The sequence below is a fragment of the Oculina patagonica genome, chromosome 1 (genome assembly GCF_052425735.1).
Source record: "Oculina patagonica isolate OP01 chromosome 1, crgOcupat, whole genome shotgun sequence".
Classification (NCBI taxonomy): domain Eukaryota; kingdom Metazoa; phylum Cnidaria; class Anthozoa; order Scleractinia; family Oculinidae; genus Oculina; species Oculina patagonica.
This window is the reverse complement of record NC_135758.1, coordinates 14,724,413-14,747,797: the sequence shown is the minus strand read 5'-3', so window position 1 is coordinate 14,747,797 and position 23,385 is coordinate 14,724,413. Positions and strand designations below refer to the sequence as shown.

General features: G+C 39.3%; 3 protein-coding genes across 5 annotated transcripts in view; 1 reads left to right on the top strand and 2 right to left on the bottom strand.

The window, feature by feature from the left end:
* Window positions 1-5,010: 5,010 nt before the first annotated feature.
* Window positions 5,011-8,816, bottom strand: LOC144658238 (paired box protein Pax-3-A-like). Of its 2 annotated transcripts, none has more exons than XM_078518635.1 (4): window positions 8,660-8,816; window positions 7,318-7,923; window positions 6,760-6,980; window positions 5,011-5,837 (listed from the first exon to the last, which is right to left on the bottom strand). In XM_078518635.1, the coding sequence occupies exons 1-4, from the start codon at window positions 8,688-8,690 to the stop codon at window positions 5,625-5,627; spliced, it is 1,071 nt and encodes a 356-aa protein (XP_078374761.1). In that variant the 5' UTR covers window positions 8,691-8,816; the 3' UTR covers window positions 5,011-5,624. The 2 variants fall into 2 exon arrangements, with proteins under 2 accessions (XP_078374761.1, XP_078374769.1); XM_078518643.1 differs by having other exon boundaries at window positions 6,760-6,977; window positions 7,321-7,923.
* A 2,362-nt stretch (window positions 8,817-11,178) lies between these two features.
* Window positions 11,179-23,385, top strand: part of LOC144658286 (segmentation protein paired-like) — a 76,384-nt gene continuing 64,177 nt past the window's right edge. The window contains exons 1-3 of one of the 2 annotated variants that reach the window (XM_078518696.1): window positions 11,179-11,257; window positions 20,426-20,986; window positions 22,680-22,867. In XM_078518696.1, the coding sequence (XP_078374822.1) occupies window positions 11,191-11,257; window positions 20,426-20,986; window positions 22,680-22,867 (816 nt within the window). In that variant the 5' untranslated portion in view covers window positions 11,179-11,190. Of the gene's footprint in view, window positions 11,258-18,873; window positions 19,086-20,425; window positions 20,987-22,679; window positions 22,868-23,385 lie in introns of those variants that run through there. The other variant, XM_078518703.1, reaches the window with a different exon arrangement.
* On the bottom strand, window positions 13,101-15,352 carry LOC144658250 (paired box protein Pax-3-B-like). Its single transcript, XM_078518655.1, has 4 exons — window positions 15,197-15,352; window positions 14,339-14,926; window positions 13,795-14,042; window positions 13,101-13,571 (listed from the first exon to the last, which is right to left on the bottom strand). The coding sequence occupies exons 1-4, from the start codon at window positions 15,216-15,218 to the stop codon at window positions 13,365-13,367; spliced, it is 1,065 nt and encodes a 354-aa protein (XP_078374781.1). The 5' UTR covers window positions 15,219-15,352; the 3' UTR covers window positions 13,101-13,364.

Genomic DNA, 23,385 nt, shown 5'->3' with positions numbered 1-23,385 from the left:
GAGACTCGGCAGTGGAAGAAAAGAAAGGCTTATAAAAAATGCTACCTTGAGGAGACGTACAACGGAAAAGATAGCCGGGACGCAAGTCCACACCGATATACTGGAAAATAGAGGTGGATGGTTTAGGTGCGATTCTAGCCTGGAGCTTTTCTTGTGTTACGGACTCAGGGTATTGCTTGGGCAAATCGTCAGAAGCAGGATTGCTAATTAGCAAGGTACGAATCCAGTCACCCTGTCGTCCCATTTCATTAAAAAATGGACCGAAGTTTCCTATGTTAAGAATCCACTGCGTTGTAAGAAAGCCGAAGAGGACATTGACAATTGGATAACTCCTTCTGGTCCAAACCTGAACAGCCAATAAAGTGAACTCGGGTCTGCCCACTGGAACATTCGTACGCCAAAAATCGGCAAACGTCCCAAGGTGTTGGATTGAAAATGCGACTGTCGGACCGGACGGGCATAAAGAAATCTTTCTTGAAAGACTGTTTGTGCTTGGAATACGCAGAGAACGACGAGATGTCCCGCTAAGAGCGAATGCGTCTATCGATTGCGCGGCAAGATCAAAGGTCACAGGAGCGGGAACAGGGCCTGAACACGTCTTTCGAGCGCACCCACAGTTTTGACATAAAACGAAAAGTGTGGTCGTTGGGATACTGACAGACCCGAAAGCCAACAGCTGGCGTGAAAAGCCGGGAGATGTATGAGTAGTAAGGACCGTTACCGTAGGGTGCACTTAATATTCAAAATGGCGGTCGATCACAACGAATATAAAATAATAGTAAAAAGGGGGTGGGGAATGTAAAACAAAACGCGTAACGACATGAAGAAAAGTAGGTAGATGTGAAAGGGTACAAAAAAATCTGGTCACGAACAGGAATAGCAGGTTTTAAGACATGTAACGTGATAGAGCCCCCATAGGTTTGAACAGGTAAAAGACACTGAACCGTATGATTTGTGATGTCGTGGCCAGAAACCATCAACACTCCACAAGTTACTATAATGGCTGTTGCCTGTGACGACATATGATGTCATGTTACGTCATTAGAGCCGCCATCTTGGATTTCACCAACCTCGTTCCCAGGGCCTCTCTTCCTTTCTTCCGAGGAAAATAGCGAAAATTGGCACAAAATCAAACCAGAACGCTTATAGAAAGTAAAATCAACACACATTGAACAATTGTTGCTTTAAAGAACTGGAAAAATAAAAAAAAAATGTCAAAAAAAGAGAAAGGATGGATGAAAAAGCTGAGAGCAACCAAGTAAATTTTCACGGCGTTTATTTAACAGACAGGATATTTGTTTGTTTACACACTACATTATTAGCTAAAAACACATTATTACAAGGCCTTAAAAGTAGAATCAATTAGCTTTTAACTCAAGGCAACTATCTTGTTGTAACAATGCCTGTTTTTCTCAGACTAGACTGGTTTACTGCTTGCCTCATCTTGATCTTTCGTGAGCCATCTCTATCAATGTAGCCAATGGAATTCTTATGAATATGGTTGCAAGGGTGGTGTTCTTGGCAAGACTGCCTAAGTTTTTCTTCTTTGTGATCTTTTCTTTCTTTCTCTTGAGTGTCGATTGTTTGTTTTGTGAAGGAGCCTTTCTAGCATTCAACTTGGTGTTTCTTCTGGTAGTTTTATCAGTCTGAACCGTTTCTTCAGTAAGTACAGGGTTTTCGTTTGGTATGCTTCCGTTTATCCACAGCTGCTTCCGCGGCTTCCTCAAAATCCATGTCATCGTCGTCCATATACTAATAGCGACGTAGAGTTGCCATGACCTCTTTGTGTATATGGTCAGATTTGAGATGACGAATCCACTTTACATAATGCAAATACAAGCCTCGTAACTTTTTTCTATATGAAGGCAATAGGAAATTGGATGCCTTGGCCTCGGCCACGTTTTTAGACGACCCCTCTTCCTGGTATCGTTCTACTTGTTCATCATAATTTGAACTCAGATCATCTATAACTTCTAGACGCAGCTTTTTCCAAGGTCTTTTGTCACTTTCTTCGTCACTATCGACGCTGGATTCATCATCATCGTCATCATCCTCTTCTTGTTCGTCTTCGTTGTGATCATATTTTCTTCCTCTGTCTCCACAACATCAAAAACGTCTGGCGAATCCTGTCATAGGCATGTTTGAAACACGGTTTTATTTATTTCTATCTTGGTCCAGGGGTCATATCTGGGGTATACAAAAACAACAGTATCCTTAACAGAGACTTATAAGAGCCAAAGAAGAAACTCACAAGAGGTTAGGTTTCTGCCCAGTCAAACAACAATATTTCAAAATAAACCCCAACATAAAACTAGCAGCAGCAGTAGTAGCAGTAGTAGTAGTAGCAGTAGTAGCAGTAGTAGTAGTAGCAGTAGCAGTAGCAGTAGCAGTAGCAGTAGCAGTAGCAGTAGCAGTAGCAGTAGCAGTAGCAGTAGCAGTAGCAGTAGCAGTAGCAGTAGCAGTAGCAGTGGCAGTGGCAGTGGCAGTGGCAGAAGCAGTGGCAGTGGAGGGTAGTGGCAATGGCATTGGCATTGGCATTGGTAGTGGCAGTGGCAATGGTAGTGGTAGTGGCAGTGGCAGTGGTAGTGGTAGTGGTAGTGGCAGGGGCAGAGGCAGTGGCAGTGGCAGTGGCAGAAGCAGTGGCAATAGCAGTGGTGGTGGTAGCGGTAGTGGTAGTAGCAGTGGCAGTGGCAGTGGCAGTGGTGGTGATGGTAGTGGTAGTGGTAGTGGCGGTAGTGGTAGTTGTAGAGTAGTAGCGGTAGAAGTAGTAGTGGGCAATTAATTCTTTCTCAACAAGGTTGCTGCTTTGTCTTCTATGGTCTTTCTCGGGCTACTATTGTGTTATAAATGCAACCAAGTTGTTTCCTTATTTGCCTTTCATTGCAGCTGTAAAGTAAGATAACTTGAAGCGGGAAATTGTACTGATTTTGGTTTACTATCAACCTATCACTTCAATATCCAAATTAGCTGAAAGGAAGCAGCTTATATAAATTGGCTTTTAATTCACGCATGTGTATTGAAGCTTGCGTTAAAAAATACTGGGAACACTGCTGCGCTTACTGCACTTACTGGCAACTATCTTACGACATGCGTACCAAGATTGGTCAAGATTAGCACAGGAAATGCATTCAAGATTATTGTGGATATTTCAGATACAGGCCTCCAATTAAAAATTGTGACCTGTCGATCACATATAAGTGGATATTTGATCAAAACATTTTTCATCATCGACACAAACAGAGAAAGCGAACAGTTAGTCACGTCGTTTTTAAACTGATCTAAAAAATTATATTTTTCAAAAAACTTGTTTCCAGCGTTTCAAATAAATTTCAAATTCAGATGAGAACGTATTGCCGGTCAGTCAAGATGCTTTCTCCGGTGGAGAATTGACACATTATGTGTCATTCGAGTGTTATATTTGCCTAGGAAACTCCTGCTCGGTGCTACAGTTGTTGTGGTCTTGGCACATTCATGCCAGACTTTAAACATATTTTAGATATTTTGAATGTCATACTGACATACAATCAGAAATAGTTCAGCAAACAAAGGAAATTGTTGTATAATCTTCGGCCGGATAAAGGGGATGTCTTCACCAAATTCGCGAAGGAGTAGTCTTGTTATAAATATACCGTAGATCACCGTAGAAAGTTACCGATAGATCGCCTACTGTTGGAAACTTAACATTTCTTTCTTGGTCAAATAAAACTTCTCCTAAATTTGTTAAAAAATGCGCGATACGTTCAAATACCCGCTATTTGCTGAGTTTTACTGGAATAAATTTTAATAATGGTAAATATCGTACAGTGAATATAAACGCTGATGAAACGTGATAAATACTCTAAATACATACCTTTCTGATGGGTTTCCCTCGAATTTAAAAGGGTTTGAAATAACATAGGGATGCATTTAAAAAAAAATATGAATTTACTATGCACTTTAATTACTTAGAGAGAGTTAATAAGGGATAGAAATAAAGTTAATTTTAATCGAAAGAAAAAACAAACGGTCATGCCACACAGTGGCAAGCTCATTTGGTGATATTCTTTGTTGCGTGACATCCGGTTTTCAATGTGTGCGTGTCGTCTGGCCGGAAATTATCTTTTCGCGTGACTTAAAAATAGAATAATTAAATTGGACGTGCCATCCTGAAATCCTTTAGAAACAAGCATGAGCAACAGTTCAATACTTGATAGTTTCTCGGTATCATTAAGTCAAATCAAATGAACGAAAAAAAACGACAAAAATCAGTCACTTGTTAAAACTAGAACGCTGAACGTGTGCGATATCATGGGGTAAGCTGACCACAACGTAATTGTTGACAAGTTTATTCTTGGCGTTCGCCCAAGTCGTATGACGCTCCCGACACGCTGGGTAAACATTAATACATTTAATATGCTCACGCAAATCGGATGACGTAAGTAAGTGGTTGGAACTTGAGATTTCTCGGGTTACTTCGTTTTTAATTGCTCGTACGTCACCAAGGTCGTCTATGATCGGAATAAATGGCGAGTCGACCCCGAACCGATTAGAAAGCGGTCGTATGACGTTCGTAAGTAAAGCGGAAATCCGAGTTCACTTCAGGAGCGCCGCATTGTTACTCATTTACCACAGAAATATATTGCCATTAAAGTAACGATGCGTAAAAGTCAAATTATTAAAAGTTTAGTGACTTTTCAGGCATTTAGAATTTGCATTTTAAGAAGCCAGCACGTACACATTTCTTTGCGAACCCAAATCTTCTCAAAATTGAAAACTTTTTGAGAAATGTTTATGATTTAAAATGAACGACAAAGGTCGAATGATCATGGGCTGTATTTTAATGAAAAAAAAAAACTGCAACGAAGTTAGGATTAACAAAAATATTAAAAGGTAAAAACGGATATCTTTAGAGGCAATAGCTAAGTATCAGAGTCTGGTTACTGAAATTAAAAAGCCTTAATTGGTATTATTGGCAATACCACCAAGTTTCCCCTTTCAGAAAACTGAGACGTTATCAAAGGTCGACATATATTCAAACAAAATATTTTATTTCGGTTTTATTTGGTTGAGATCATTTCAGCAACATAAAAACAGTATTCTTAACTTTTCAAAATGCAAATCATCGATGTGCACGGTTCATGTCTTTCCCCGAGTTAGTCGCTTTATTCTATTTAACAGTTAACTTGTATTCTACCGACCCAGTAAAACACTTTAATTTACGATTTTATTTACATGCAGCCAGCCCTATAATGTTCCTAGTAGTTATCGCCGTTTTTCGGCAGTACTTAAATTAGTGTTCATTAAACTGAATATTAATATTACACCTTAGAGTTTCACAAAGCTTAACTGACAAATTGCATAGTTGTGATAGCAAAAAAAGGAAAAGGAAACATGGAAAATTTAACGAAAAAAAATCAGCAATAAATTCGGTCGTGTTGGTCGTAGAACGCACAGCCACTTGCAGAACCATACACCGGTCATCAGTTCTATCTAGTTGAAGTCGCAGTCGTGATTTGATGAAACTCCCTATAAAGGTCCCAAAATTATAACCAGCGCAAATTAAACAACTTTGCTATTCGCGATTCCTTAAATTTTATTTACAAACTAAAACTGATGATCAAAATTGTTATGTTTTCTAAGTTTGGTTAACTACTGTCATAACCTGGTCTAAAGCACAGGTACGCGTAAGCTGGATGGTAGGGCGCATAACGTATCACAGGGACAGGAGTGTACGACGGATAGAAAATGCGACTTCTAGTGCTCGAATCATCGGATTCTGCCCTGTCTTGGTCGCTGTTAGTCTCGTCCGTCTTTTGGTTTGTCCTTTTTCCTTTGGATCGACGGTTAGAAAACCAGACCTGAGGAAACATTAATGAAAAACAATGAACATAAGAGGTGTATATCAGTATGTAGTACTGAGTCAGGGCCGTACAACTAGCGAGCAACACATTATTTAAAGAGTTCTTTTCACTAACAAACGATATAAATAAATTCGGTGTACAGTGGCCAATTTTGAAAAGGTGTTTATAATCTTTTCCCAGAGCCGAAGTTCACTTAAACGAGGTTCATTCCTGGTAATTTTAAAAGCCTTGTTAAAATCGTTCAGACTATCATGGAGATGGCTGGAAATACATGGGTGATTGTATACTTGTCTTGAAATGAAAAGAAACTATCCATCTTATTTCCGACATCTTTTCTGAAGTCTGGACTAACTAAAGCATCACCTTATAGTAGAACCAAACGTATGTTTAATATGTTTTGCCATACTGGCACTTCAGTGCCCGCCCATAGAGAGAATGATATTTGGAGATTGCTTGACAGCTGAAATGAACCTTGTTTGTCGTCCATTCAAATGAAATGTGTGAGCAGTTCTTTCACTCGGTGCTATTTATCATGCTGTACAAGATGGGTCTAGCTTTTAGGTCTGTCAGTTGATAAAACCTTAACCATGGTGTGTTACCAACTAAATGAAAGTCATTGAGTTTTACTTTCACGTGATATCCTTTATAATGTTGTACTACAATGTTAGTGGTTGTAACTTGTAAGCCTGTTTCCCTAGCTTGTGACTATTCAAATAAAAATTAATTGAGCAGTAAATTTACTTGGTACTTTTTACGTGCTATACAAGGTCAGTAATTCTGACTTGTAAGTACATGGTTGAAATACTATATGACCATTTGAGATTGAAGCTCTTAGCCATACTTGCATGTCTCCGTTATTTTTATTTTTATTTTTTTGTTGGCTACTGTTGTGAGTAAAAGGCTCCCGGACAAAACTTACCTGAATTCTTGATTCACTGATGTCTAGTCTTTCTCCAAGTTCCTCGCGAGTCAACACATCCGGGTACTGCGTTTTCTCAAAGGCTTTCTCCAGTTCTCGAATCTGATGTGGAGTGAACTTTGTGCGATTTCGTCTTCTGTAGTGCCTTAGCTTTTGCATTCCAGTGGTAATGGAAGCAATGTCGCTGGCACTTACTGACGATGGTGACGTGTTAGTCGGTTCTGCAAACAATAGACAATGTCTGTTAGAACGTTGTATTAAACTTGTGTGTGTATAAAGGCTGAGTCGGGTCCCTGGATAATCAGGTGTCTTTCAATAAAATACAACACAACACGTGAATTCCATCCCTAGTTCTAGCAATGAAAGCTCAACCATTGCTCGGTCGTGATAGGAATTTAATTGTAAACCCCTCCTCTTACGTTTTCGTGCAATAACACCGAAATATCAGTTGAGTGATACAGAAAGCTGAGAAGTGGCACGATCTTTCGTGTCACGTTTCCGTTACCAGACAAGGTGCTCCCCGGCCTTATATGTTTTTATTTATAAATCCAGTCTTACCAGTAACAGGCTCTTCTTGAGAGGAAGATGACGTTGAAGGACTCAAGCTGACTGTTCTTGTCTCCTCGTTGATACTGAGAATATTGGCAATGGAGAATGATCTTCTCTTGGGTCTAGGCTTTGGGTTTCCCGTATCTCCACTGTTTGTGCTTGAAGTGTCGCCCTCACTTTCTGCGTCACTGTTTTCTGCCTCAGTTTTGTCCATATAGTCGCTTCCAGTTGACTTGACCCTTCTTAACATCCTGCTAATGACAGTCAGAGGTGGCAGACTTTCCTTCGTGCAATGACCATCAGCCACCAGCTTCTCCTTGACTTCCCAAGAGAAGATTCCTGGCGCTGTGCGGCGATACTCCTCAATTTTGTTCTTTACTTCGGTACTCACATCCCTCGAAGTCTTTCTTTGTGCGCGCCCGGGTTCAAACGATCCAGTGTCGTTGTATTTGGAAAGCAGCTTGCTGATGCATCCATGTGAGACTTTTAGTTGCCGACTGATATCGCACGGGCGGATGCCGAGCTCAGCCATTTCGATGATTCGTTGACGAACGGTGTTTGGAAGCGGTTTGCCATTTACAAAAACTCCACCTAATTGGTTAAACTTTCCGTGACCTGCAATACAAAAATAGTTTAGTTGCAGATAGATTCGTCGTACCGCAAGCCTGACTAATTCTTGTTAGTGAGTTGGCCACTGAGATGTCTTGTAATAACAGTTCCTGAAGCAATAGACTATTGCGCCATGATAACCTTATATCCTCAATATAACTTTGTAAATTAAACAGTACTTTGACTCTGAGATTGGCCGAAGAAAACTTTTTGAGTAGATATAGGTGAGCAGTCATTCAAGCAGTGACTTCTTATTGGATTTGAAACCTATTCTAAGTAAAACAAATTCGCCGCTCACGTCGAGGCGGATTTGTGGTTCGCTTGTACATGAGACGAGGCACTGAAAGCTTCTATTTCCGTCATTGAAGAGATGGCCTGAAGCAAAATATACACTCTTTAGACATAGTTTATCCCTGAGAAAGGTGAACGGAAATTTTGCCACAGTGTTTAAGGCAAATATTTCTTCTCCCCGTTCCTGTTTTGTTTTGTTAATCATTATCATTATCCCCATTCTTTTTTTAAGTTATTCCGTTATAGGTGTCAGTATATTTCGTGGCAATACAGACATTTGGTTAATCGATTCTTGGCCTCAATTTTCGAAGTGACAAATTTTAGCGTGGTACAAAGCACCAGTGAATTAGTTTTCGTCACAACAGGTTTTTAGCATGGCCGGTCAACGAGGAAAATCGTTAGTAACTGACCGTGCAGCGAAAAAAACTGATAAAAATAGAACTTAACGTGCCTGCTGAAGAGTTGATATCTGTGAAATCCATTCTTCCCTTTCTCGCTGCCAATTTTGAACCAGTTCCCAAATCGTAGATAATGAAGCGTTATTTTAGTTTTGCAGTCCGCTTAGCTTACCACGATACGACGTTTTTAGAATTACTCAGTGTGTGACCAATGCTGGGTAAGTTATAAGATACAATGTGGGCGGGAGTGTGTTTGACGTCATGGGTCACAACAAAGACAAGTGCTGCTTTCCTACTACGTGATCGTGAATAAATCGTCTGTACGGGCTGTTTACATTTGGATTCTACTTCCGCTGTGAATTTCTAACTCGCAACATATTTCTTCGTACGTTGCTAATAAAGAGAATAAACGGATAAAACGTTTTATTTCTGTTCTCTGTATATTTTTTCCTCTCATTTTCACAAGGTTAAGTGAAGAAGAACTATTGTATACCGTGACTAGCAAGCCGTTTAGCTTTAACTTAAATGGGCACCATTTATCCACGCTCCTCATAACGGAAATCGTTCAGTGCAAATACAGAAATTATTCTAGAAATTTATGTATTTTCTTGACGAATTTACCGTGGGCGTTCATGTTCTTGCTTTGTTAACCATGGAGGCTGGATTTATAAGGATGACTATTTTATCCAGTTTATTGCAAATGGCATAATCCACGAATATTAAATTTAGTGCGTATGTCGGCGGAAAACACTACAGCCGTATGTCCCCAATGATTACAGGGAAATTTTTTTCAATTACGGTAAGTTAGATCGGAGACGCACGAAGATTTTTTTAGACACTTAAATAGGAAGATAAAATTAACAGGATTGTTAATTTTATGGAATACAGTATTTACACTATTTTGAATATAAAATTTCATTGTTTGGGAGGGAAATTTACATTTCATCTGTAAACGAAAGTATCCCTTCCTCGTGAAGAATTCGCTTTTTCCGTCAAACGTGCCAACGGAACAAGATTTAAAAAATATATGATATCATCCTAATTTGAAGGATATACAAACTCGCAAGTTTAGCCGTCTTCTTTTATTGTGTCGTGCCATGAGCCCGAGCGCCAGTGTTGATTGTTTTGTTTTGACGGGCTAACGTTGTACGTCAGTTGTACTGGTGGCTCTTGGTATTGTCTTGTAATTGTAAACCATTTGCTGTTCACGTGCGATTGATATAGCGTGACGTCTGATGAAACACACCCTGAGGCAATATTAATACAAACAAACCGAGATAGATTGCATATTTTGTCTGGGTGTGAGTGTGCTCAAGTCACGCGAAAGCACGGGTAACGATTTCCGGTGCAAGAAAGGAAATTGTTAGCAGTCATTTGAATTGCCAAACAAAAAAGATAAATACAGACTTCTGAATAACGAATAGCGCATTTTCTCTTCCTTTCAAAATCGTGGAAATTAAGGCATACGCGAATCGCATACCGTGCTTTATTATATAGTATGTGACTTAAAAACAATAGCATGTCACAAGAATTACGTAGAAAGGAAGACAGAAAAACAATTCCTTTTAGCTTCATATAACTACCTATACCAACAAGAAAACAAGTTCTTGTTAAAAAATATACATTCCTAAAACGGAAGCCCTTGCCGCTTAAAAAATTAATAAAGCCAAGTTCAAGGAAGTTATATTTCGCAATACCACTCACCATAGGCTTCACTGCACACTGTGAAGTATGACTTCCTGTATAAAGATGGATATGTTTCACGTCAGCTGTTGATTTTAAAACGCCCCCTCATCTGCCCGGTTCCACATGTAGTTTATAATACAAGAACGGCCAAAGCGCTATTTTCCGATGAAAAATAAAATACACCTTTAAAAGAGAGAAAAGCTTTAGTTGGACGCATTTTATTCAGATGTTTTCTCCCTGGATCATGTTCTTTCATTCTTTACCAGCAACAAGAATGGAACAGGTGCAATCCGTTTGTAAACCGTGTGGAATATCATGATTTTTTCCACGGGAAGTTGAAAGTGGTTGAAGTGATTGCGAAATGTGCTGACAACTTCATATCTCGGTCGGGCATAAGATCATTAAATTAAACAAAACAATTCATAAATAGTGGCTCAGCTCTGTCACACCGTTCTTATGAATATTTGCACGGGCCTTAAAATGCAAGTCCTGCTCGCTTGGGAAGCTGTCGCGGCACCTGCCGCGTACCTGACTCACCATGACCAACGAGTTTTTAGCACCTTGCATGGTTTAACTTTATACAATAAATGTTTATGCCATCTTACGAGTCTTTTTGGGTTTAAAAACAATGATTTTTATTATAATTTACCCGTTTGTGCCATAAAACATACCCTGGATTCTTAGTATTCGGTTTCCTTGCCATCCAGCTTAGTACTGTATACTTTATTTGTTTGGTTTCGGAAGCTTCTTCTGTTTAAGGCTGTGCCAGTCAAGCAATGTTATGCCTACTCGTCACAACTGAAAATCCCTCGTGGTATGGTGCCAAATGTCCCTTCCTGTCACATTGTTGTCTAGCGGCAATGCGCGTGCACTGGTTTGAAGAATGGTCAAGCATTGGATGAAAGCTCATGGCTCTCAATCCTTTTTATACCAACTCAGTGAAAGTAACAATACATACGGTGGAGGTGGGTTTATAATAATAAAAAGCATTTATTTAAACATGGTTTATGTATTTCGAATGAATCATTTAATAGTTTATAAAGTTTTATCTGAAACTGCAACACACGCTCTTTTCTAACACTGAAACACTCGAAAATATGTGAATATATATTAGCAACTATTTGGATTTCTTCAATCGGTCCCACAATTCCGTACACAGAGTCTGTAACGGAGAATCACTAGAAGCGTTCGTGGAAACCTGAACTAATAATTGATGCAAACTGTATATTTGTAACGGTCAAGTAGACAACTCCAGTTCAGCTTTTTTTGCTCGACGGTCGTCTCGGCCTTCTTCAGGAGCGTTGACTGTTAGTGTACAGTTAGTGTACGGAAAATTTTCCGTAGGCACTTAAGTCTTAACTGGAGTTAGCTACTTGACCGTTACAACATATTACAAATATACATTCTATATAGCAGCTGATGTTTAATTGTATATCATTTATACAAGTACTCCACGAAAGGAGCATTTACAATAGCATTCACTATGTCAAAAATAAAGCATTCACTATAGAGCAACAAATAAATAAAAATAGTTTTCTATTTTCGATATTCTGTAACTACATTACTGTAGTCTAAGGTTAATAGGTTGATTCCCCAGTTATCTTCATGTAAAGCAGCAAGCATGAATTAAAGCTAAACCTCCCAGTTGGATATCTAGCTCAAAATGCCTTTGGGTTGAAAAACTGAGCAACGACTAGGTTCGTCATTGTGTTGTTGAGGAAAGGTAAGAAATGGGTCTGCCTCGTACTGAGTTGGACTGGAGAGTGACGACTGGTAAAGATTGCTTTGTTTCATTCCTGACTTGGAGAGGTTATTTTGGCTTTTCTTTTTGAACCACTGCTTCATTGACACTAACAGGATATTCTGATTATATTTTTATTCTTACTTGAGGGGCCTGCAGGGGTAAAATGAGAACTGGGATTTGGGAAATTTTCATTGGGAAAATGGGATTTGGGCAAAACTGGAGCTGGGAAAAGGAATTTATATCCCCCCCCCCCCCCGCTTTTTATCAGGACCCTCTTATTTACAAGTGACTTAAACTTGGTTTATGCCGTTCACTTATCAGGACCTAAAAAGGTCCTTCAGTTTGTCCACCATCTGCGACAACTTTGAGAAATGAATCACAAGATTGTATGAACTAAATCGTCATAATATTGCGGACGTTGTGTAGGTAGTGCTCATAACACCGGATAGAGTGTGAAACCACAGAAAAAGCTCGAGAGTTCTAAAGAGCCACAGAGGCTGCATGGAATTTGGAACCGGGAAATCTAAAAACGAGGATCATGTATTTTTTTTATTCAGACTTTGAAGACTTTAGAATGCATTGAACCTACTTGTATTTGGTTTCAAAAGAAAAACATCAAAAAACGCTCCGAAATAGCTCACTTTTAGGCGGCTACGCTAATCCAGCGACTGGATTACAGCAAAGAATGACACCCAATATTTTGGACGATCGCGTTATCTATTGCTTAAGACTCTTAGCTGCTTAAGTAAAGTCGACCTTGCATATGAAACGTGAGTTTTTAGTAATGATATTCATGGTAACAAGACAAGTGCAATGCTGTCGTGCTGCAAGGAAAGTAAAGACTATCATATGGGTGCAAGGTCTCGTATGCGGGGCTAACACTGAAAGGCACAACAGCTCCTTTCCGCAACCAATGCGGCGGTGTTTTAGTTCTAATTTGGTGTTGAAAAAAGTACGGCGTTTGATATGTTACAAGTCCTTAGCATGACTTCCCACACATTGAACTAGGCTGAGTTCATAAAACATGATAAAAGAGAAGAAAAGAAAAGGATGAGACGTAATAATATGGTATTAATAAACTCATTTTAATTCGATACATGTTAAACAGTGAATTACATGTAGAATTCTATGACCAAAATTTGTCTTAAACTTGATAATTAAGGCAAATAGTGTTAAAATGAAATACGAATGGTTTACAGAGTAAGAAAAATCCCTCATTTTAATTTGAGACGACAAAACTGTACAGTGATATGAATCATTGGTTTCGAAATATTTAAATTGTAGTAAAATTAAAGCACAGTAACGTTTGCTTTCATTGAAGTTCATATTCAGTGTGTGACCATCTGAATAGGCCTGAAGTGCACGTAGGGAAAAACACGAGCCGCCGGGTACGGTGCGTAACGGATCACAGGTACCACTGGATATGACGGGTAGAAAATACGAGTCTTCGTTGATCCAGGACTGTCTTCTTCGTCAACTTCTGGTTTGTGGAATTTCTTGCCTTTGGATTTTGAGCGGTGGTTTGAAAACCAAACCTATATAAAGAAAAGCAAGGAACATATTGAGTTCTTTTTCTTTACATATTGTGATATTGCTAAGTACCTTGACCTCTTTAGCTAAGTCTTTGTTTTGATTGTCGGTGTTTGTATTTGTTAACATTTCCGTATGCTTTCTACAAAGAAAACTCCTCGACAATAGTGGTAAGCGAAGCATCCCTAACTATGGTCCATGGTCATTAACAACAAACTTGTTTCTCACCTGAATCTTGGATTCGCTAATTTGAAGTCTCTCTGCAAGTTCTTCGCGGGTGAGAGCATCTGGGTACTGAGTTTTCTCAAAGGCTCTCTCCAATTCTTCGACTTGTTCAGGTGTGAACTTGGTTCTGTTTCTTCGCTGATACAGTCTTACATTATGACCACTGTTGTTGGTAGTGCTACTGCTGCTGCTGCAATTGGTGATTGCTGGACTAGGCAAGTCCCTTAGTACCGAATGGCTAACAGTGGATCCTGCATAATTAATCAAAAAACATAAATGAACTAATGTACTTCGTAAATTGTAATTTTATTGGTTTTCTATTTATTGAAGTTATGTACGGGATTTTCTTGCGGAATAATTGAAAGGCTCTGTAATAGATACATAGATGCAGGACCATGCATGAACTGTATAATTTTCAAGCCTTTTTTGAATGTGTTGGAAACTGGTGAAATCCACCTGTACAAACTGTGCTGGGCGTATGATCATTTTTTGAAATATCGAATCAGTTTTAAGACCAAGACCGAAAATTTAAGTGATAGCTGCTCACCTAGGTCAATGACTTTAGTTGGAGTTGATTCATTGGTGTCCATCATTTCCTCGTCAGTCTTTTCTTCTTTCCTTTCCCATTTGTCTTCTGCCTTGAGGATGTTGTCTATAGAGAAAGCCGTAAAGCCTTTTTGTGGCGCATTTTCTTTCGAGCTGTCCATCCTCAAATTAATGGAACTAACCGATGATGTTTCGCATTCACTGCCAGTTGATCTCGCTCGTCTCAGCAATCTGCTAATGACAGTGAGAGGTGGCAGACTTTCCTTCGTGCAATGACCATCAGCCACCAGCTTCTCCTTGACTTCCCAAGAGAAGATTCCTGGCGCTGTGTGGCGATACTCCTCAATTTTGTTCTTTACTTCGGAGCTCACATCCCTCGATGTTTTTCTCTTGGCGCGCCCGGGTTCAAACGATCCAGTGTCGTTGTATTTGGAAAGCAGCTTGCTTATGCATCCATGTGAGACTTTCAGTTGCCGACTGATATCGCACGGGCGGATGCCGAGCTCAGCCATTTCAATGATTCGTTGACGAACGGAGTTTGGAAGCGGTTTGCCATTGACGAACACTCCGCCTAACTGATTTAGTTTGCCTGAATGAGGAAAAAAAACATTGCTTCAATTTGATAAACTAAACTATCGACTGGAACACGAAATACTGTGAGAAAGTTAACAGAAGTTTCCCATGTTTCTTATTACTTCTTCACATTTAACTGTGATAGTGATTAAATAAGCAACTGACATTCTTGAAAGGTAGCATTAATCAAAGCCTCTGTTGATAACTTATAACAAACTATATACATCATATCTGTAGCCGAATTTAAAAGGCCAAGTCAAAAGTATAAAATTCTAACACTGTCTACCTGATTTAAATGTTTCCTCCATCTTTGGCTAGCAAAAATCTCCAGATATGTTTTGATATATCTTTGACTCTTCTTGTTTTGTTGCTTGTGCCGGTTTGTTTTGGTTTGTCCGCGGCGGTCGTGCTCCGCTAATATAGCATATCGTGTCTAGGTGGGTTCCGCTTTGACGTCAAAGAGCTATTTTTAAGAGCACTGTTTCTAAACATAGACCAAAGGAAACAATTGAAGATCACGTTCGCTTATTAATCAGTCATTAGTTGACCCCCAAATGACGTGTTTCGCCCGTTCTCGCGTGACGACCTTTGTTATGGGTGTAGTTTTACGCTTTATGCGAGAACACGTGAAGACCACGTCTCGTGTCGTGGGAATGTTTTCTCGAAAGTGATACTTGGTGTAATTGGTTCAAACGCCCTTTATGTTGTAATTATCTCAGACTGCTTTTCCTGCCATTAAACGCAAAATCCGGTATCTTAGTTTGTTGACGCAGAAGTAACAGTTCCACTGTGTAACCATTGAACTTTTTTATTGTAAATTATTAGCAACAGCCCTTCATTTGGCGGATGAAGAAACATTATACACAATAGTGGACCTGTAACGCAACGCCACATTCTTTCCCTCTTCAGCTGTTTATACACTCTCTTTATTAAGTTGCCTGTAAAATGAAGACAAAAATTCCAAAACTTACGAGATTGATTTCAAAATACGCTAATACTTTTGGGTTGTTGATAAGCGGAATATGTGACATATGACAATGAAGCGAACATCCGGCCGGATAACGTAGGAGATAAAAACACTTAAAAGGCAATTCATGCGAAACAAAAACAAAATACTTAAGCAAGCAGTGTCGATCGTGCGTCTTACGTGAAAGCTCACGATAACAAATAAGTACTGTTTTTATTGCTTTTGTACTCTTAGGGAGTGGTGACAATAAAATCGTGGTGTATAGCGTCTGTTTTTACGCAAACTCGACACAACCTAATCAATTAATCAGAGTAACGACTTCGCCTTTTAAGTGTAGTGTTTGGAAAACACTGCGCTTATGTGATGGTTGAGTAGGCTGCCATGTGCTATGGGGAAGTGGAATAAGCAAGCTAACGATACTTGCTAATTTATAGACGGAGTGCGCCTGTTGTTGCCAGCCCACAAACATTTTACAGTTTTGAATAGAAAATTCTTTTGCCTGCCAAGTATCGAATAATATTTTTTCAGTATCACTCCCTTAGCCTGAGATCAAACTAAATGCAAACCTGCAGGAGATGCTGATGTTTCGCGATAATTTTCGTGATGTTGTGTTGATGTTTACTGATGTGGAACATCCTCACTAGACGGACAAACATTTCGTGTACTGGAAGTTCAGATTTTTGATCTACGTAACATAACTCAATAAAATAACTTAAAAGAGGGACCTTTTTTCTTTCCAATAGGCCACGAAAGGCCAAAGTCGCTGCGAAATATGCCTTCTTAATCTTTCGGAAAGTTTTGTATATGTTTTTAAGTTGCCTTTAGCGACATAACGCCTTGGAAAAAACTACCCCAACAAGCAGCACTTTCGACCTGTATGCCGAGTCATTTCTCACATGATAAATAGTTTTCTTCTAACCGCCATCTTGGAGTTTTCCAAAAGTTGTTCGAGGCCACGAGCTAGCGCGATCGTCATTGAAGTGTTCACATTTTACTTTGCATATATACGGGTTGTCAAGGTTTACCCTCACTTTTTCTTACATAACGTTAATTCCGCACACTCATTTTCTTAACTCATGCACCAAAGCAATAGTTGCATTGCTCTTTTGACATACTTAAAATAAAATGCTTAAATTCCCGATCCATAATGATCTTTCTTCTCTATTCTTCGTCTGTCGGGATAGTGTTTTCACTTTAGGAACAACACAGCACTGATTTTAAGGTTGCCTTCTTTTCTTTTGAAATGATAAAATAGTCAGGTCAGTGAGTGGCTTACTGAAAGCTACGTTTGACAGCCTGCGCTTCAACAATATGACAGTGCCCTTCGATACTAAATGTTTGGTTGTGTTCGGTCGAAATTAAGTTATACAGTTCATACATGTTTATACAGCAATTAATATCTACAGTTCGTTTAATATTTGCATTGAGCAACTTCGCCCACTTTTCGCTATTGTATAACAAACATGAAAACTTTTCTGTCTTTATGTTGATTATTATTGAATTAAAAAAAAATCTTGTAATACCAGAATGTGACTAATTACCAGACGTTTTAAACATGATTGTTACAATGTACCTATGTCGGCCAATAAAACATAGATCAATCATTTTGACAATCCGATTACCAGAGTTTTCACTGTCTACTATTCTCTTTGTTTTAAAAAAATAACACTCGCAATGACATTTGCATTGGAAATGCGCCTTGAAAAACGCCCCCGCCACTATTGTTGATAGGCAGAATCTGCGTTCTCACAGGTGATCTGGTTCTTTGAACATTTGCATGAATTATCGGATCTTTTGAAAGCTGGCACGTGTGTCACGCATCGTACCCTTTTCACAAAACTCAGTGATTTTTAAATGACGTTTGATAAATCATCGAGTTCTCGCTCGATTCAGTTTATACAGGCTGTTGAATAGTTAGACGTGTTCACAACAACAAATTTTAGGGAGCTTAAGCAATGACGACGCCGACGCCGAGAATAACGCCTAGTAAAAAAATGAATTTATATTTTACTTGAGAATCTCGCGATTATCCAGATGTATTCAGTGTATCTATCGGTTTTGGAACTAGCTAACCCCAAATAGAATTACGAAAATTTTGCGATCGTCATTCACGCTCTCCAAAATACGCAGAATTTGGTCATTTTACGTTGTTGTTTTGCAGAGAACGGCCAAGAAATGTTAGTACTAAGATTTAAACCGCACGTGCTCGAGTTCTTTTTCTGCTCATTAAACCTTTATTTTGTTTGGTGATGTTCTCGTTCACGTTGCAATCGTAGTTTGCTTTACTTGAAGTTCCCTAAAGTGTTTCAGAAAACTTTACAGAAATTCTTAATTCCTTTCAGCAAAGTATTGTAGTTCCGGCAAGAGGTCTTGCCTACAATTTGCGTGGGTTTTGAGAAACTACGCCGCTTAATTAGAATGACTGAATGGTGGCGTGGGTGAATACGTAAACCAAAAGAATTTCATTCAAAAAGGAAAAAGTAAAATATGCATTATTCCAAGCAGGCACATGACTATCAATGTAGAACTTAATTCAGTTTTATCGTGTGTTATGTGGGTGAATGGAATAAAGCAGAAAAGCCAAATAGGCAATAAAAACGTCAACACGGTGGTAACCGGACATTTCTGTTGAGAAGTGTTAATTTTAATGTGAAACAGGACTACAATTTAACTTTCCGTAAAACTCCGTGAGTCTGCAACAGTCTGACTCGGAGAGAAACTGTAGCTCAATTGTCAGTGTCACGCTTTGACCCGCTATGAAATTTCGGTTTGCTTTTTTACCACTTTGGACGACAGAATGTGCGGAACATGTCCGTGTCGCGACGTTTTCCGACGCACGCGGAGGTACAGGTAATTGACGTGACGACAGTGGCGAACTTCGCCGAACGCGATACGGAAAATCACGAGTCTCACATCTAGAATGAGTTTAGCCCATGTGTCAGCTGTTTTGAGACATATTTTTATTTTAATATTTCTAGTGACGTTTGGCAGGCGCAGGCGGTGGTAAGTGACGGAAATTTTTCAAGAAGATCAAAAGTGTTTTAACGAAAGTGGCGATCACCCTTAGTCTGTCTGATACGAGTCACAAAATCTTTACTATTTCTCAAGTTTCACGTTTTAGATAACCGTACCGACTGTAAAAGAAAAGAGCTTTTCTTGAATATTGCTCGAACTGAGATGGAAGATACTTTTAAGTTTCCACATGCAGGTAACACACACTTCCTTTACTTTTAAAATCATCAGGAGACACCTTTACTGCAATATTAACTTAAACGTATCTATTCAGTGAAAGGTAGCGATAACAAAGCGTAATATTCAACTCGGTTAGCAAAATCAAATTAGATTATTCTCGGCAGTTAACACGCAGAGAATAGAGTTGTTAACGACTTAAATCGTAATGAAACATATATAAACCATAGCGGGACCTCGTGCTACGATCAGCCTTCTCTATTATTCAAATGGTTTAAAATTTATGATCCGTTCTGCAAAATCGATCGTTGTAGAGGTCGTAAAACAGCGGGTTAAAATCTTACGCCGCGTGCACACTCGATCTCAGGCTACAGCCTTTAAAACACTAAAGTAGTTGCTACAGCGTTCTTAATTTACAATTTAGCAATTGACGCTCGTTTTTAGCACCAATATTCCCTACTTCTGTTTAAACGTCACGTCAGGTTCATCCTCGAGCCCTTCGTTTGTTTCGTTTTGCTTTGTTACCCACAAAATACTCAGCATAGCATATGTAGTTCTCGGCAGTTCAAATTCTCACACAGTCGCTTTGTCTTGACATTGATGCAAACAACGTTTTGTTGTTGTTTATTGCGATACAGTGTCATAAAAATACGACTTGCGCATTGTTATTACTACAATTTCCATAAACACTCTTTCTTTCCCAGGTTTTTCAAATTTAGTCGTTATTGTAGTGAATGAAAACATATCCACGCATCATCGATACTGTATTGCAAATTCGTAAAAGATTGGATTGAAATAGGAATGATTGCCGTATGAAAGTTCAGTTATTTTACACAGTTCTACAATTCTACAACATAATTACGTGCTTAGCGTTGGTGGATCAGTTTTTATCCCATGTACAACATGCTGTACAACATGTTTAACTGAAACTATGTCATTGTGTTGAAGACTGTCTGGTGTACCTTTAGCAATTCAAACAGCCCAACGATATTGAAATTAAATAAAAAATGGTAATGCTCGTGATTAGTGAGTATACTCGAGCGGACTGACCCCGATCCCAGGCCCCCCGGCTCCCCTCCGGATCATCCCTCGGCCGTCCCCCTCGTCCCCCCCCTCCCATATCCACTGCGCGTGGCGGCCCCTCCCGGTCTCTCTCTCGCCCACCTTCGGGAGGCCAGGGTTCCCCGGCCTCTTCCCACCTCATGATCTCACGATTTGAAATCTACAGATTGTTTTTTTATTGCTTCCCTTCTCGATAACTGAAGCTTCCCTCACATCTATGTCAACAGACATCTAAATCTTCGAATTCCGCTTACAAACAAACACCCACTGTAAAATCGTGATTTCCTTTTGTCGTAGGACCAGGGCGTTTGAATCAACTTGGAGGTGCTTATATCAACGGCAAACCACTTCCAAAAGAGATTCGGCATGAAATCCTTGCTCTGGCTCTTCAAGGATTTCGTCCTTGTGACATAAGCCGTCGTTTACGAATCACTCATGGCTGCATTAGTAAGCTGTTGTCCAAGTATCGCAAAACTGGCTCAATCCAACCTGGTGGCGAAGGTGTAGGCCGACCCAGAGTGATCACACCTCGTATAGCACAGAGAATCTTGGAGTACAAGAAAGAACAACCAAGACTGTTTTCTTGGGAGATACGAGATCGTCTTGTTCGAGAAGGGCTGTGCAGTAACGAAAGTCTTCCTTCTCTTAGTTCCATCAGTCGATTGTTGAAGAATAAAGATAAATTGGAAACAGGGTCAGGTCGAACAATCCAAGAACGTAGCAGTAATTCCTACACGATCGCAAGTATCTTAAACCTACCATGCAATGGGCAATCTTCCTCGTCGATTCCGTCATCGGAGCCTTCTTCTTCTTCTTCTTTAGTTAGCAATGGAAGAGCAGCTGAACATAAACAGACAGGTCAGTGAAAAATCAATCTTCGTGTTAGCTTCAGCTTTATATTGTTTTCTTTTTATTAGAGTAATTTCCTTATTCTTTTTTAATATATATCTTATATATATAAGTTTTCATTGTAATGGATCGTAGCGTCCTGAAGGGTTCTATAGAAACTGCATTTGCCTTTATTTTGCACTGGAAAAATGGGATTTGATACAATGGGTTTGAGATCGGGCCAAAAGGAACCTTATTGAAATTCCCAGTTACAAGTCTTGTGGTAATGAAGCTATTAAAAAATAAACATTTTGTTTAAAATAAAATAGTGCAGCTCTTTCCCATTTCGATAATTTAATCAACTTCGTTTCACCAGAGTCAGCCTGGCCACCAGAGAGCCAAACTGAGTACGTTTGTCGGTTTTTTTACGCAGCTGTCCTATTGGATGTGCAATTCATCAAGTATTGCAGATGGTAAAGGAACTAAGATGTATTCTGTGAACAGTCTGCAAAGTGATCGTGGAAATCAAATATGTCTCTTCAGACACTTTAATAAAGTATTTCATTCATTCATTCATTGAACAATGTAGTTTGGGTGCCACACTTTTTTTGGATCACTTTCGCAGCATTGGTACACAACGTTTATGCAATCCTTCATAAGATAAAATAAAACATCTAAGAATCCGAGATGCAGACAATCCTGTGATATTGCAAATAGTCCTTTTTCGTCTTAGTACTATTTAGATATATAAGGCTGTTGCCTGTGTCGGAAATACTCCATGTTTCCGTAATATCGTGATTCTTATGGAAATGGGGGTATTGACCCAACCTAAAATCCTGGAGGACCGGTTCGTTTTCTATAATCAGGACATTTCGATTTTTTCCTAGATGGTTGCCTTGTGGACAAAACACTGCGACCTCAGTCCATAGATTTCATCAATGGACTACCCAAATAAGTGAACATGTTACCATTACCGAGGGCTAACCGTAGCCTGTGGTAGCCAAAAACAGCGCCAGGGGAGGCAGTTTACGGTTAGCTCTCAGTAATGATAATTGAATACGATACATCTTTTAAAATTCTGGATTTGAGAAGTATTTTTTTTTCTGGGTAAGTACATTTTGGTAATCCAGTGGCGTAGTCCTTAGACTGGGAGCAGTGTTTTGTCTACATCTCCTTACAGGGTACACGAGTGTCCATCCGCCAGAGAAAGCAAGTTGCAGGGTGCCAGCTATTCGTACTTAAACACCAGTTGCCATGCAGAAACTGCAATGACCGCCCCGCGATTGATGGGAGCTTGGCTAGATGGTGCTATTTGAGATGAGTTTAAAGTGTTCCTCTCCATCTCTGCCTGCTCTTTTGTTGGAGTTACAAAATAAAGATAAATGTAATTCTTTTCTTCACTGGTAATGCAAGGATTCCGAGCACAATATGGGCTGGGAACCTCGATTTGGGCAGAATTTGGACTAGGAAGTAGGATTCCACGTCTCCCCCCTAACAGTTCTCTGATTAAAACAGCATCTAAGAATAAGAAAAAACGATGATTGTCAAAAGTTTTTGTTGATATCACTAGCTTTGGCTTATTTTGTCCCGGCATAATAAAATGATCACCTGTATGTTAGGGCTTTCGTTGGTTTTTTGATTTAATCGGCGAGTTCGTAACGATTTGTTTTCTAAGTGCATGACTAGATCTAATAATGAACATTGCTTTTGTTTGCCATTATAGAAAATATCCAGGATGCTGAAAACTCATGCGAGCCCTTTCCGCTTCAAATTCAGAGAAGAGAACGCATCAAGTATACAAGCCACCAACTACGTAAACTTGAAGCAGCATTTAAAATCAATCAATACCCATCTGCGTCAGGAAGAGAGCAGTTGGCAAGAGAAATTGGAGTTACTGAGTCAAGAATTCAGGTGCATAATTCAGTTCAAAAATAGAAAGCATTTTTATACATAAAAGAACATTTTACTATATAAAAGAACCTCCAAAGATACCATTTTGTTTCCTCCAATGGGTAACATCTCATTTAGTTATATTCTTTTCTTAAGTATAAAGGCCGTTTCTGCTTTTTTGGACTTCTCCTGTGCAGTTTAACTGTATTGTAATTTTGAGTGGATAGTGTAGATAGTTTTGGTAACAAAATTTCATATATTAATTGCATCATGCGCCCTTTTAAAATTGGGGCCTTATGCAAAGTTTGGCGAAAACCTACAAATTTAGGGCATGACGAGGGGAGTAAAGTTTGGAAACAATTTAGCAGAGTGCAAGGCATGTTCTCTTGGGGAATTTTAATATTTGGGTCTTGTAAAATTGCTGGAAAAGAATGTAAAACTTTTACAACCTTAAACAATTGCACAATAAATATCAACGTAGACAGATTTCTAGTGAATGAAACTGATCACACCAAAACTCTTTGATGTTTCATTCCTGT